This window comes from Branchiostoma lanceolatum, chromosome 6 (assembly GCF_035083965.1).
Source record: "Branchiostoma lanceolatum isolate klBraLanc5 chromosome 6, klBraLanc5.hap2, whole genome shotgun sequence".
Taxonomy (NCBI): domain Eukaryota; kingdom Metazoa; phylum Chordata; class Leptocardii; order Amphioxiformes; family Branchiostomatidae; genus Branchiostoma; species Branchiostoma lanceolatum.
The window spans coordinates 12862537-12876669 of NC_089727.1; the positions used below are offsets into that span (position 1 = coordinate 12862537).

At 43.7% G+C, this 14133-nt stretch overlaps 1 protein-coding gene across 1 annotated transcript; it reads right to left on the reverse strand.

Moving 5' to 3' along the window:
• Nucleotides 1-1820: 1820 nt before the first annotated feature.
• On the reverse strand, nt 1821-13880 carry LOC136436689 (pancreas/duodenum homeobox protein 1-like). The gene is made up of 2 exons (XM_066430890.1): nt 13056-13880; nt 1821-5353 (listed from the first exon to the last, which is right to left on the reverse strand). Exons 1-2 carry the CDS (start codon nt 13444-13446, stop codon nt 4803-4805), a joined length of 942 nt encoding a protein of 313 aa, XP_066286987.1. The 5' UTR covers nt 13447-13880; the 3' UTR covers nt 1821-4802.
• Between the last annotated feature and the right edge of the window lie 253 nt (nt 13881-14133).

Sequence of the window (14133 nt, forward strand, 5' to 3'; positions counted from 1 at the left end):
AGAATGTTGTATCTCGGGAATGATACATTGTACATAATATCCGAACTATTTCTGACGTTTCTCCAAATCATTTGCGATGCCGGTCCTCATCTGTCAGACCAATAGAAGCAAGAGCAAAACCAAAAATCACTCATGCAGCGGTCGCCCTGATTTAAAAAAAACACTTAAATCGACGTTGAAATAAAACACAACCTACACTATTTTAGAGTAATGTTATTTCAAGACTGAGCACGGTATATGCACATGACTCTCAGACACAGCCAGACACACATAACTACATCCCACGTATATCACGTAAGTAACCGGTAGTATGACTTCGACTTTATCGAAATGTTGCGGAAAATCGGAAGTACCTGACATGCCGTGTTTACCTCCAAATGTACAGGTGTGTAGCGGACAAATAATTGAGCAGAGAAGTTGTGTACTGAGCCGAGCCCACATACATGTGGAGCGGGAATATGGTATTCTAGTTATTTTCCAGTAGAAACGTGCATAAGATTGCTCTAAAAACAAATCCGTATGTCCATAACCGCTGGTACAATCCGTTCCGTTGTCCGTCTCTGCTTAACCGGCAGGTGGTCGACAGAGTCAGGGTGCCGCATGTTGAGGTTCAGTAACTGAGTCAGGTGCGTCAGTGCCAAGTTTTAGTCCCTCCTAGACTCTCTCAAGTCCAAGTAAATGGTTGATATACACAAAAATATCGTGGATGATTGTTCAGATGAGTTAGTCAGCAACAGAATCGCACTACATGTGTATTCATCTGGCCATGCGAGCGACTGGTGGTAGATGACAAACCTAGGTGGGTCAGAATATGCCAGGTTTCGAAAACAGTGCACATCCTTTTTGCATGCATATGAACATGACAATCGTACAACTCAGCCGCAATAGTGTGTAAATAAACCAGGACTTAGTAAACTTACAAAACAAACTGCCCCTTGTATAACAAGAATGTGAACTTCATCATGCCTCAATGACAATATATACATGTTACACGAACTTGTGTCCTTCGGCAGAGTTGAGCTGACTCTCTCCGCCGACTCGCGGTCTGAGCCGCTTCCGCCCGCAAACAGGTACCAGATAAAATATCAAACGCAACAAATACATGCACGAAACGAAGGGGAAAAGCGTTGCTAGCACAGTGACAAAGGTGTAGATGATGGTGATTAAAGAATTACTATACAATGGGAATAAATAAAAGTTACAAGTGAGCTATGGCTGCCGAGAAAGAACGAATTCTGTAGTAGTCGTTTCAACTTGGAAATGGCTACATCGAAAAAACATCTACAGGTGTACAATAAAAGGTCCGTAAGTTCGGAGAGAAGTTGTACATGTGTTTTAGTTGTTGGTGCATTGTCCGCTTAGATACAGTTGTCAAGGTTTGCATGTCTTTAGAATACTGTGCAACAAAATAGTAACGAATCGTATATTTCTGAATATCAACGTATGTGACACATTGTATTTAAAAATGAACCGAAAGTGACAGATCCAACAAGACTACGGAAAAACCATCGGTGTTATAACAAACAGCCTCTTGCGTTGAAAATGTGGAAAGTGTTACTGTTATGGATACATTTTCATTTGTAGAAGAATACATTTTCCATCTTTTTTCGTTTCCATTTATCAAATCTACGTGCTTACCAGCTAAACATGAAGCTGTTTTTGTTGTGCATGTTCTGATAACGCTTTTTGACCCTTCCACATGTATTGTTCATTGCTGATAAACGAAATATTCTCTGGTGTCTAAATCTCATGCTAAAGAAGAAATAATTTTCACACAATGCCAAGTACATAATAATTCTACAGAATGAACACACCGAACCTAAAACGGGGAAGTAACAGTTTAATGTATTTATAACAACTTTTCTTCTATCACATTTTCTAATACACTTAAACAACAGGCACTGTAGATCTGTGTCCTCAAATGTAACAAAGGTAGATCTGATATAGTAACAAGCATTAACAATAGCGAATCATATCTTTGCGTTTTCACAGCTAAACGATGAACTGATTCCATATTTCAACAAACGTTCTTATTTTAACATTAAAACTTTGATTTCTTCTTGCATAAATAATCACAATGGAATATTCTGAATAGATTTTATATTCTAAATTTTTCTCTATACAAAGAGAACTTTGCTGCGTCCATGGCAGCCAATGCTCTAACGCTAGCCCTATTAAGTATTATATCTAGTACGTTTTCCACAGTCGACCCAGATGGCGGTCTATAAAATATGGGTCCATAAATCAGCATGGTTTCCAATTACTATTGAGATGGATATGTGAAATATATCTCCTGTGATATTCCTGAGTGTTAGATTATTGCTTTAATTTGGTCCTTTCAAGGGGGTAGAAGCTCTAGATAGCTCCGCCAATCGTTCAGCGACGTTTCAACGTGTCCTGACGGAGCGGGCACATATTCGTCGTAGACCATCGTGCGATTTTGATGTTGGAGAGTTTTTAAAAAGGCTGTGACGGAATAAACCATTGACAAGAATCTATTACTGACCTGACAAGAATCTATTACAGCCTTTTCCGTAACAAAACAGATGGATTTCGGACGACACATGCACAGCTTTATCCCTAGAATGCTCTCACGGTTTGTGGTAGCGCCATGAATCATAAACAAAATTGTGAACGGCCGTCATCGTTTTCTTTGGTGGCAAAGATATTCTACTGCTTATGTGCTTTCAACATGAATTGTTGAAATGTTGCTTTCAAGATATTTCACTTGAATAAGAAGGAAAAGCCGTTCTTGTACCAGTTTAAGTCGCCGCCAAATTCAGCAACATATCCTGACTATATTTTGGAATGATTCCAACTTCAAGTCTGACAGAAGCCCCGAGAATGCATCATCAAATTACGATTTCCATTCAACGTTGCAACGTTTGTACTTATCCGGAAAAACAAGGCAGTGTACGCTTCTTAAAGTTTATATGTAACAAGTCGTCCTGTAAGGAATAACTGATAACAACAGTTTGGTCGCTTAACTTTTAGTACGTTTACAGAATTCTGATCGGACGTTTCGTGATGGCGTGAATGCACATATAATATAGTACAGAAAAGCTGCCCCGGATATCTATGTATTCTAGCCCTAGTACATACCGTTTGTCAAACCTTTCGTTCCTCTGACTTTGTACCTAATTCCCTGGAGTAGACAGGAATAAAGGGAAGTCTTGTCGGTCTCTACCGGCCGAGAAATACCGTCCGGCCCAACGTTGGGTCGTTTTTGAACCGCACAACAGAAACCAACGTTCAGTTCTCGACTAATCCGGGCTGTTTGATGTTGAATTTTTATTCGGAAACGGCCGAGATTTTTTGGGCCCCTTTCACTCATTATTGTAACCCGTTTCCCTTGACTACGGCAAATCTTGTCAACAATTCAGAGTGCAAATTGATAACGCTCATTTAAGCCAAACCACTCAGATCTGTCAAGCCAACGACCGGCGTCGGGAAGCCACGCAAATCGCTCATACTGGTCGTCTTTCGCTTACATTTCACTTCAGATCATCAACAGACGTGTATGTGCTTGTTTTGCCAATATTTCTATTTTAAGTGGACTCAAAACCTATAGCATCGATGTTCTAGTAAACAACGTGGTGCTAAACCGGGCCGAGTTTGGCTCCAATATTTGATCTTTACGGGGGTTACATGATGAGGACCTCGTCGCTACGAAGCCCACAACAACCGGTTGACAAATACCTGCGAGCTTCCAGGTCACTGATAAAAACCTAGGGAGCATAAACGCTGGACTAATTTGTACAGATTTCACACTAATTATTGCGCTCGGCTCCGGCGTTTCAAGGGCAACGGACCCAATACAAACGTCACTGGAAAATCCGTTATATCCGTTATCATAACGGATTCATTCAAAAATGTAGTGGATGCTTCTACATTGTTTTATTCACATGTTTCCATGCGTTGAAAGTCATTTTTCATCTTGGCTTCCTAACGAACAATTTGTCACGGATTTGCTACATGTCTGGTGTGATGAATGGTGGGAAACAATAGCTTTGTCTGGAAGGTTTCGTTCACACCTTGTCCAGTTCGCACGTAGTCGACGCTTTCTTCAAACTAAATTAGGAATGTAACATGTAGGGTTTCTTTTCTTTATGTCACGAGCACCAAAGGAGCCGACGGCTTCCATTGTCGGCTTTTCCCAATATGCAGAAGGCACAATGCTAACGCCTCTTGCTTACCCTAGGGATGTGCCGAGCTCTTTATCGTGTGTCTCCGATCTTGTACATCGGTTTAATCACGGCGCGAGAGTCCCTTTCAAGCCGCCGCCGCCGTGCCCGTCTTTACCGGCGGGCCTGGCCCCACTACAAACGGCACGGACATGCATAGAAAAGGCGCCGCCGACTCCCAGTTTTCCATAAGAATGAGCCGTAACCCCGTGCCCTCAACTTGACCACGCGCCCCGCCCGCCCCTCAGTCTAATGATTCCTGCTAATTTGTACCTCTTTCATTATGCAAATCCGGATAGCCTTTGACGGGGTCCGGCCGACACTTGGAAGTATTCCTGGAGGACACTTGCGTCTTGGTTATGCAAAACGCCGCTAAACGATTGTTTCATTCCCCCTGGTGATACATACTAGTATCTGCTTTGCGAGTCGACTGACTAGAACGATTATCTTGCAAATATCGGTTTATCTGTGGTATAGATTTCAAGTCTTTTATTCTGGTGTTTTTCTAATGAAAAACCACCTGCGTTGATGCCTTTGATTGGGAGAAATCCCACAAGAATGCCTTACAAATTAGTCCTATTGACCGGAGAGCCGTTGTTGACGTATCTATTGCAGGAATCAGGAGCGTGAAAAGGCAAGGCTCTGTGAGAGGTTTTCCCGTTGGAGTGCGGGCTCTGTCGGTCCGGTAACGCTATGAGACAGTGTTTGGTGCACGGGGGGAACGGTAACCCCGCCCGTGTGGGAAGGTGCTGAGGTCCCCTGCCCACCTGAGTTCACAGGTGGAGACACCGGTAAAGACGTGGAAGGGGGAGGCGTCGAGACCGGCTCACTGACCGGTGAAGTCTCGGGGTCGGTGCCGCTGGTCCCCGTCGACTCGGCGCCCCCCGCCGCGGTGGCGGCCCCGCCGCTGCCGCCCCCGGGGGTCGTGCTGGAGGCAGTCTCGGGCAGCGGCCGCCGCTTGGCCTGCTCCTTTTTCCACTTCATCCGGCGGTTCTGGAACCAGATTTTGATGTGTCTCTCTGTGAGGTTGAGCATGGCGGCTAGCTCTATCCTCCGCGGACGGGAAATGTACTTGTTGAAGTGAAACTCCTTCTCCAGTTCCAGCAGCTGCCCCCTGGTGTAGGCTGTGCGCGTTCTCTTGTTCTCATCTTCAACAGCAAAGGACGCACCTGTTCACACGAGGCAGACAAAAACTATAGTTAGAACACACGTCTTCACAACAAGTACAAATGCACCCATGTACAAGTAGAAGATACTCCTCCTAATTTTGATGCCCTTTGCTAAAGGACCTTGTCCTCAGTTTGTAATGTTTTGACAACGAGAAAAAAAGATGAAATTAAACGTACAGTCTTTATAACAAGTACTGTAGCACAGATGGTGACAGAGTTATACTCAATGTACACGTCCCCGGGCTAGCTTGATGTCCCACAATTTTCTCATTTTCCCACACGTCGTTGCCTCCTCTTTTATTCTGGTCAAAAATCGAAACAGGTGAACCAACTTTAATTTTCTGTATAATTTTGCGCATATTAAAAAGAGGACAATGTGCACGAAAGCTGGCACATAAGTGAGATGGTTTCCGTTTAACGAACACACGAGAACGTGTGAACCAGAAGACCCCAGCAGTGCGCTGTGGGACGGGACAAGTTTTCCGTCAAGTTCCACTGAAATTTCTCGATCCCATGCGGATTCTAGGAAATGATTTCTGATAGAATGTACAAGCTCTTCATACAGGTAGACTTCGATAATCGTGTTTTACACTAGAATCTATCACTCAAGTTTTGTCAAATCTCCTAACTATGGAAGTTTATCAGCTGATGGCCTAGCTATAGTTTTTTTGTTTTGCTTTTCCACAGATACCATTTAACACTAGGCCTAGATACACGCGTTTCACACAATCACTCAAACAAATGCTTTGTCGAATTTCTCAACTACGGAACTTCATCAGAACTATTTTTCCGTTTCAATTTTTCTGACGTCCACGCTAAAACTCTCACCATCCACATAAGATGGAATCAAATGGACATGCTAAAAATAGATCTCACTTCATATAATTTTGACCAAGGAAGACGTTTTAACTGTCTGGTGCCATAAATTCACCACTGGGTAACAAATAGTAAGGAAAATCATGTGTGAAAACCGACTACGAAGGAAAAAAGATCTGGAACAAAAAAATGTGTCAATGTAGAGATAGAAATGGTAGCAATTCAGCCCGTTTTAATTTAGCACTTAAGGGAGTGAAGCTGGAAAATACAATTATCTGAATTAGTCTTTCGATTGGAAAAGTATCTTCTAAAACGTGCGTGTTTTGAGTGCCTTTTGTCCGAAATATGGAAGAATTAAGCCGCGGGCCAGGGTGGTATTGTCACGGTTTTTGAACGAAAGAGCTCCTTTCAACTCCATTGCATAATGCGACGAGGACGTGACATTGGTACCCATCGTTCGAGTGTTCGAAATAGAAAACATCAAGTTATGAATTGTATGAAAATTATCAAACTTCCACCCTGATTTAGACACAATATGTTTATACATGTATGTAAAATCATAAAGACGAAAACACGTAGGCTTTCAATTCATAATTGCTCGAGTTGGTATTACAATTTTTGTTCTTGTTCTTCGCCTGTCTGTCAAGAAATGGTCTGTATTATACTGCTGTAGATGCTAATTTTATTCTATCAAGGTAGTCATTTGACGTTTTTATGCTTGTTTTGTTGCAGACTTGACGCTAGACAACCCTTACATTTGAATTAGACGCAAGGAACGGGCGTCACAGAACACAGAACTAACAGCGCTACGTATGATAAGCTGATTTTGGTTTGTCAGTAACGTTATGAAAGCGGTGCTGTATATAAAGCATAGTGGTCCGTTTAGAGCACTCATATAAATGGACAGGTGTATCCAAAACAGGTGTGACATTTTACAATCGGAGGACAATTCATTTTTGTAACATTCCTTCATACACTTGTACAAAACTCCTGTGTTCTCAACACATTTTAGAGTCAGTTTTTCAAGGCACTGCATGCCAAATTTTCCGTAAATTTTTAGCTATATCATATGTGCATGACGAGATTTTGAAACACGTTTGATAGTCCGTAGAATTAAAAAGAAATGTAGAGGATGTGTATGTGCTAGTATTACAAATTATGAAAATGTTTTACAATTATCAGATTTGACGATGATATTTTGGATGTAGTTTATGAATATAATCTTCCGATGGGGTGTAATCATGTAAGAAATGTTCTCAGTCTTTGTGGCATTAGTTGTTTTACAGTATCGGCCTGCGACGGTGATGTAAGTCGGCCTGGTGGTATAGAAACTAACTAACACACAACTAGTGCGCCTGAATTGTAAGATATAATGTTTATAGGCTGTGTTTTCAACACTTGGCCGAGTTTTAAGTGTCTTTCTGACCAGAAATACCCGGGGGTCTAGCGCCTGAGTCATCCCCGCCCACTTCAAGGCGGTTTCTACCTGTCAAACTATGCAATACACAAGCAAAGGTGCACAAACTGGGCCCAGCACGGGCGGAAACGTACACACGGCCGCTGGGCGTTGTGTTTGGGTCAACAGGGCGGTCTATCCGGGTAGGGCCCCGGGACGGACGTGCAGGTAGTACGGTAACTTAGGGCCCCGCTCCCCTATACACGCAGAATTTGGAGATAAATGTTGCTAGTCTTCACAATTAAGTACCACAACTTAGGTCTCTACCTGAAGTCTTTCGACTGTGAAGAAATAGTAGACGTTTACCGAATAAGGCGAATAGTTTGACCGAGAAGTTAGCCGAACTGTGGAGGTTGATTAATCCGACCATCTCCGGCAAACTTCTCTGGAAAATCATCATCTTATGTGGTAGATTTCTACTATTTTGCAGACCTTGGAGGAGCCTGTTGGAGGCTAACATGTTGTGCTGTACGTCTGCTCGGGTACTCTGTCACAGCAGAAACATGTACAGCTACACACACCTGAACATAAGTATAATCATATTCATAAAGCGTGCAATGATCAGGTATTCTTTCCCAAAACTTGGTACCGGCAACGATCTGTATCTACTGTTGGTATCACCACTTATATAGTTCGTACTACAAATTCTCCCCGGCAAGAATTTAGAGCTTCGTTTAAGCTAAGATATAACGTCCGGTGCGTTTTGACTACAGGTGTGTTGTAACGACAGGTGTGTTGTCATCGTTCTGTATGTTGCAACAGCAGCACTGGCTGACCCTTTTCTGAGCATCCCGCGATGTCAATCCATATCCAGAAGGCTCTGACTGTGCAGACATCGGACCTTTTCTCAAACGTGACAGTGCAAATGTACACCAGGCTACATACAAACCGACTTGACGGATAGATAGCCTATACTAGTATGTGAAAGCTGTATAATCGTGTTTAGATCTTTGTAGTACTGGACATCACGAACGATCACATTGAATATCGCGCGCGAAGATGTGGTGTATTCTGACTCTCTTACTCTATGGAGAAATGTACAACATGTAGTACGAATGGCTGAACGCGAGGAGTGTGTTACTCGTCGATGTAAGACAAGTCAGACGACTAAAATCATGCAAAGCAGAATATATTTCTTGTTTAAATGTTACAGCCTGATTTACACACGTCTTTTTTCAACGCCGATGTTCATATATGAGGAAAACTTGTTGTTATGTCCAATCTTAGGATTCCATACCATTGAGCGGGGAAAAAGTAGCATTGCATAATTGTCAGACCACCGAGTGTAAAATATTGAAATGACCTGATCAGCTGACGAAAGGTTGTGCAGCGTTTTACCGCAACAGGTACTAGGCGGTGTTCATTTTTCTCAACAACAGTCGTCTTTCGGTATTAACGTTGTTTTATGGTTATTTCGTGTCGACTGATAATATATACATTTTATACCCCATCGTCCTTCAGTTTGGGCGTCCTAGATTAATTTCTTATACAGTGGCTGCTTGCACGCGAGAACTGCTCCACCAAAAATCAACTAGCCAAAAACACAGAGAAAACCAAAACCAAAATAAAACCTTGCAAAAAGGTTACATTGTGTGGATGGCTATAACATTTGTTCCGACTAATGGCCATAAGGATTGTGTGCAATCATAAACTAGTGGTCAAATTAAGGGTCGTGAGGTACAACAATTTCAGAAAGTTGGGAAAATCTTTCAACATTACATGGGTAATGTTAGAGACGTGTTTCTGTTTCTCTCTCAGAGTGTGTGTTTTCCTCGGTTGTCTAACCATCACTTCTACATTCCAGGTACAGGTGTGGGTTGGGGTAAGGTTGGTGATCGCCATGGAAACTGTGATGGGAAGAAAACTTCAGTCCTAGAGGAGGTAGTGCCACGTGGCGAGACGTTTCACTCCAAGCAGAGGTTGGAGGGCAGGATTGCTAACTGTCCCTTCTTCTGATAGCCCCAAAATGCTGGCAGACGCATCCTTCAACCTCTGATAGAAAACTGCGACAAGGGGCATTTCTGACGCCAGTCGTACACCCTTAAGCTGTCAGGAGCTGTCAAAAAGCAGGGCAATCAGAAGAAGGCAACGATCTCCCCATTTCTACCTTTGCTTGGAAGAAGCGAGATGTGAACTACTAAAGTTACATGTAGTAGTCCGGTGAAGTACAACGTGTTGGCGTGAAAACATGTCACCTACTGTGACGCTGCCCGTTTTGTATCCTGTCACCTTGAGAGTTGTATAGCCTGTGAAACAGTCAGTCCAGTCAGTCATGATAGCACGTTCGCCTTTTCAGTAGTACAGCAAAAGTTTAGTCCTCTCATGTGAAAATCTATGCATATTGTCACACACATGAAAGCTAGAAAACAGAAACACTTTCTTTCTCCGTTTGCTATGTGGAATCAGCGAGAGAAGGTGTTCAAAATGTACCCGAGTCTTTGTCAAAGCCATTGCGATATCACCTAGAATTGAAAGTACAGTGTACATGTATGTCTCTTATAATATGGAAAGGTATCAAATGATAGTGTATCAAATGTCATATGTAGCAGGTGTTTCTGCAGTATTGTTAAGTTACCAACAGGCAAATGTTTTTGAAAACTTGTCCCGAAAACGTAATTTTACAGCCAACAACACCGTACATGGGTATGCCAGTGTTGCGGAATATGGGTTTGACATTTGTTCCATTTTTCGGAGAGTTCACGTTACCTGTGCTTTGTTGTGTACTATAGCAAGCGTGCACAGGTGTTATCGCTTGTCTTGGATTACGGTGTTTGAAAGTAACAGAAAAAACGGTGGTTTTCAGAAATCTTTGAATGTGGAAACTGAACATGCAGTTTGCCACAGTAACCGAGGTTTAAAGTATTTTTGAAATACAGTCGGTTCCACACCGAATGCGCGGTTATGTTATGTTGTAGGACACTGTTCACCCTCTCAATCCCATATGTATTTCTCATTGTTTCCGAAGTTACATCTAACCTTCAGCAACGAAGCGATGAATTCAGTACGTGTATGTATGCGTACAAAATCGGGATGATTTATGAAAGGATTTTCCTTACTCTGTAAAAGGAGGTTCAAAATCAAAAGCCCTTTGATTTGAAAACCTCCTTGCTTTGTATTACTACATGTACCAATCGCATGTGTTTCTGACTAGCCTTTATCTGCGTATACACGGGCGTTTTCTGGACCGAAAGCATGCAGCTGAAATATTGTTCTTATACATGTCTTCTTATGATCAAGGTATAAGAAGCTGGGCACTGGAGTCACTAGACCCTTCCACGGACTGGGAAAATTGTAGACATGAACCAAAATGGTAGACCAAGGACATTATATATAATGTCCTTGGGTAGACTAATTTGCCAGGAAGTGAACTCTTACTGTCGGCTAAATTCCCTGGCAAATCAATCTACCTTTCTTGTCAAATTTCTACTACATGTACTTTCAGCCCGTAAAGATGTGTGGTAGATGCAAAGATTCAGTACGGTTGCGGTGTTTGAGAACTGGCTGCGATGAAGCTGCGAAGACACATCTATAACTTCAGTCTGCCCGTGGTACATGCTCGCTCCCGTAGCGCGCACCACTCCCAACATGTGGTGGAGTTGTTTTTGTTTTGTGGTCATAAAGGCCAGCTAATGACATGTAATATACATAATTATAGATAAAATAAGACGATAAAACCTACACATTGGCCAAACTTTGCATCAATCAAATCTTGAGAGCCTACTGTCGCCGGGGTTGGGTCTTTTCTGGTAGTTTGGATGTTTTTCTTTCAGGTCTTTCATGTAATATAGGGCAATATGTGAACACATCAAAACCACTGCGTTTGCTGCTACAATGATGTGTAAAAGAACTTCAATAGCTATGATATAGTCTGGTGCAAATGAAACGTCTGGTACGTTTATACTGTACAATGAAACTTAGACATTGTTTGATTTTATGATTTTTTTACCCTTTATATTCATGCAGCAGAATAAAATTGTTTCCGCTTCTCGTGTGCATGGCTATAAATGCACCTGTTCAGTGTGTGGTGTTCTATTACATGATTGAGGGGTACAAAAATCAGTCACACGAATTCGGGGGGTTTTGTAATCCAAAAGAAGAGAAGTTGTATGGCTGCTTTATTGGCTAACAAATGGCACACGACTGTAAAGTTATCGGTTATGTACCCGTGTGTGTGCTCACCGCGGGTGTCCATGTTCGCTCTTTTTCATGGAAATACGTGTTAAACACCGGCTTAGCGCGGCCGAACGGGCGAACACAATAACTCCTGTCGTGTTCCGATATATCAGGACATTTTAGAGTGAGTGGAATCATATTGTGGTGTCATGTTTGGTACTTAATCTAGCCGGAGAAAACGTGAATACCGGTTTACAAATTGCACCCATTTGTTAACAAGGCCGACATGCATGTAGAGTGGAAAGGTGAGTCTTCGCTTGTTAAGTTCTCTCGTTTCACATTTGTCACAGAAATGATACCCTAGTGTCGACACGAGCGTTGTGGAGGATTGAACACGCGTGATATGAAGATTAAAGACGGTCCTTGCAGAGTCAGAGGATTTGATACTTTTATAGCTTCCACGGACATTGTTCATGCTGCAGCTAATGTGTAAATGAGCTTCTTGTCGGCACAAATTGGTTTAGAATTAGTACATCTTAACTGTAGTTATACGATATAAGTACTGAGAATTAGCGCGGAGAAAGAAGTATAACAGGTGTATATATGTATGTATCTAACATAAAAGTTACAGGGAATTCTATACGTGAATTTCAAGTTGTGCAAGATGGATTTGGCTGTTGGTTACACACTCGGTATGAGTCGTTCGAAAAGACATTGAGTCCTGATACCGGCCGGCCACAATGCCCGTCCTGCTAGTTTGTACATAGAACCTGTTGAAACCGCCAATTTGCACCAGTGTCCGCTGACGCCCTGTCACTATAAATGGCAGTAAAATGCGCGTGTTTCCCGTAAACAGATAATAGAAGTTTCTTATCCCGGTTAATTTATAAACGTTATGACTTCTTGATGAGTGGACCATAAAATCAGCCGGCAGCGTGGTCGTTTCCCCGGCCTCGTGGGCAGATGTCATAACCTCGTTTTATCGAAAAAATTAAAATCACTGGAAATGAAGCTAGAAAACCTACGGACGGGGGTGGTAACAGATGTAAGGCTCGGGCGGGTCCCTTTACTACTCTGCCCGTCGGGAGTCGTTTTAATTTCCCGGGTCTCGTTTTTCGACGGGAGCGAGTTGGGGAGAAATTGGACGACTGAGAGGACAGAAGTTTTACAACCTGACTGCGCTGTAAAACTGACACAGAGGGGATGAAGTGGCCATTATAGGAACTCATCACATTAGGCGGGCTTCATTACGGGCACACGCACACAAGAGGCCGGGCGGAGACGCACGGCACGCCGCCGCGACAAACATTCACCCACCTGGCCACTGCGACTTCCAGGCGTGAGCGTGCGACTTGGTGGTCTTCATCCAGGGGAACGGCAGGTTCTCGTTCCTGTTGACGGCACAGCTGGACTGCGGGGCCGGCGGCGGGCCGGCGTGGTGGACGGGCTGGGTCGGGCCTGGTCCCGAGGACGCCATGGGGCCGGGCCCCGGCATGCCGCCGCCCGGAAGTTCTGCGTCCAGCTGATCCAGTTCCACGACGGACATGTTTGGCGGCGGGTAGGGCATGGCGTGCTGCGGCTGCTGGGTGTTGGCGTACAGGCAGGACGAGCGGGCCTGGTGCTGCTGGTACCCGGCCGGGATCATCGGCCGCTGCGCCTCGTACCCTTCTCGTGGGTAGCCGCCATAGTACGGATTATTCCCGTCCATCCTCTAGCGAGCTTTCATTGGCCCAACTTGAACTAGATTGCCGCTATAAACTTGCTGGCGTTCGTACGATAAATCAACGTCAGCGCTCGGTGCCCCCGGTATTTAGAACACACACACCACGTGACTAAAATCTGTTTGTCCGGTATCGTTTGAAATTACCATGTGACAACACAGTTGCAAATTTCCTCCCTCCTCCTCTCCTCTCTCTCACCTCCGTGTCAGAAGATCACCTGTCGGAAAGGCGGAGTCCCCCCGAGAGGTACCGTTTTGAGGGAGGGGTGACCTCCGCGCATTTCAACAACAATGGTATCGGCCTCGGGTCAAAGTGTGCAGGATTAACACCTTGTGACGTCAGACAGAAAACTACCCACGTTACGTTACGTTAAGAAAGTCACGCCCACGTGAAGAAAGTAAAAAATGACAAAGCTCTCCGTTGTAGGCGAGAAAAGTAGCAGGCACACAGGTTGGAACAAAAGTAGCTTTCTCACAGGTTGGGCAACAGGTGATTTCTTTTCTTTCGCTTTATCTAGGCCCACAGGTGCGCTACCCCCGCATTGCAGCGAAGTCAAGACGCACCGACGCCGTTAGAACGTCCAGACTCAAGACAAATCGCGCCAGCGCGCTGCGAAATTAAACGTTTCTTTTCAAAACGCTCGTTCGGTGTGTCCTCAAAATGAGATTTTTCAC

What these genes read in the sequence shown, in the direction of transcription:
- LOC136436689 (XM_066430890.1), bottom strand. Translation starts at nt 13,446, where the DNA reads ATGGACGGGAATAATCCGTACTATGGCGGCTACCCACGAGAAGGGTAC. An exon ending in CTGGAAGTCGCAGTGGCCAG is followed by an intron (nt 5,354 to 13,055) that starts GTGGGTGAATGT and finishes TCGTGTGAACAG; the next exon opens with GTGCGTCCTTTGCTGTTGAA.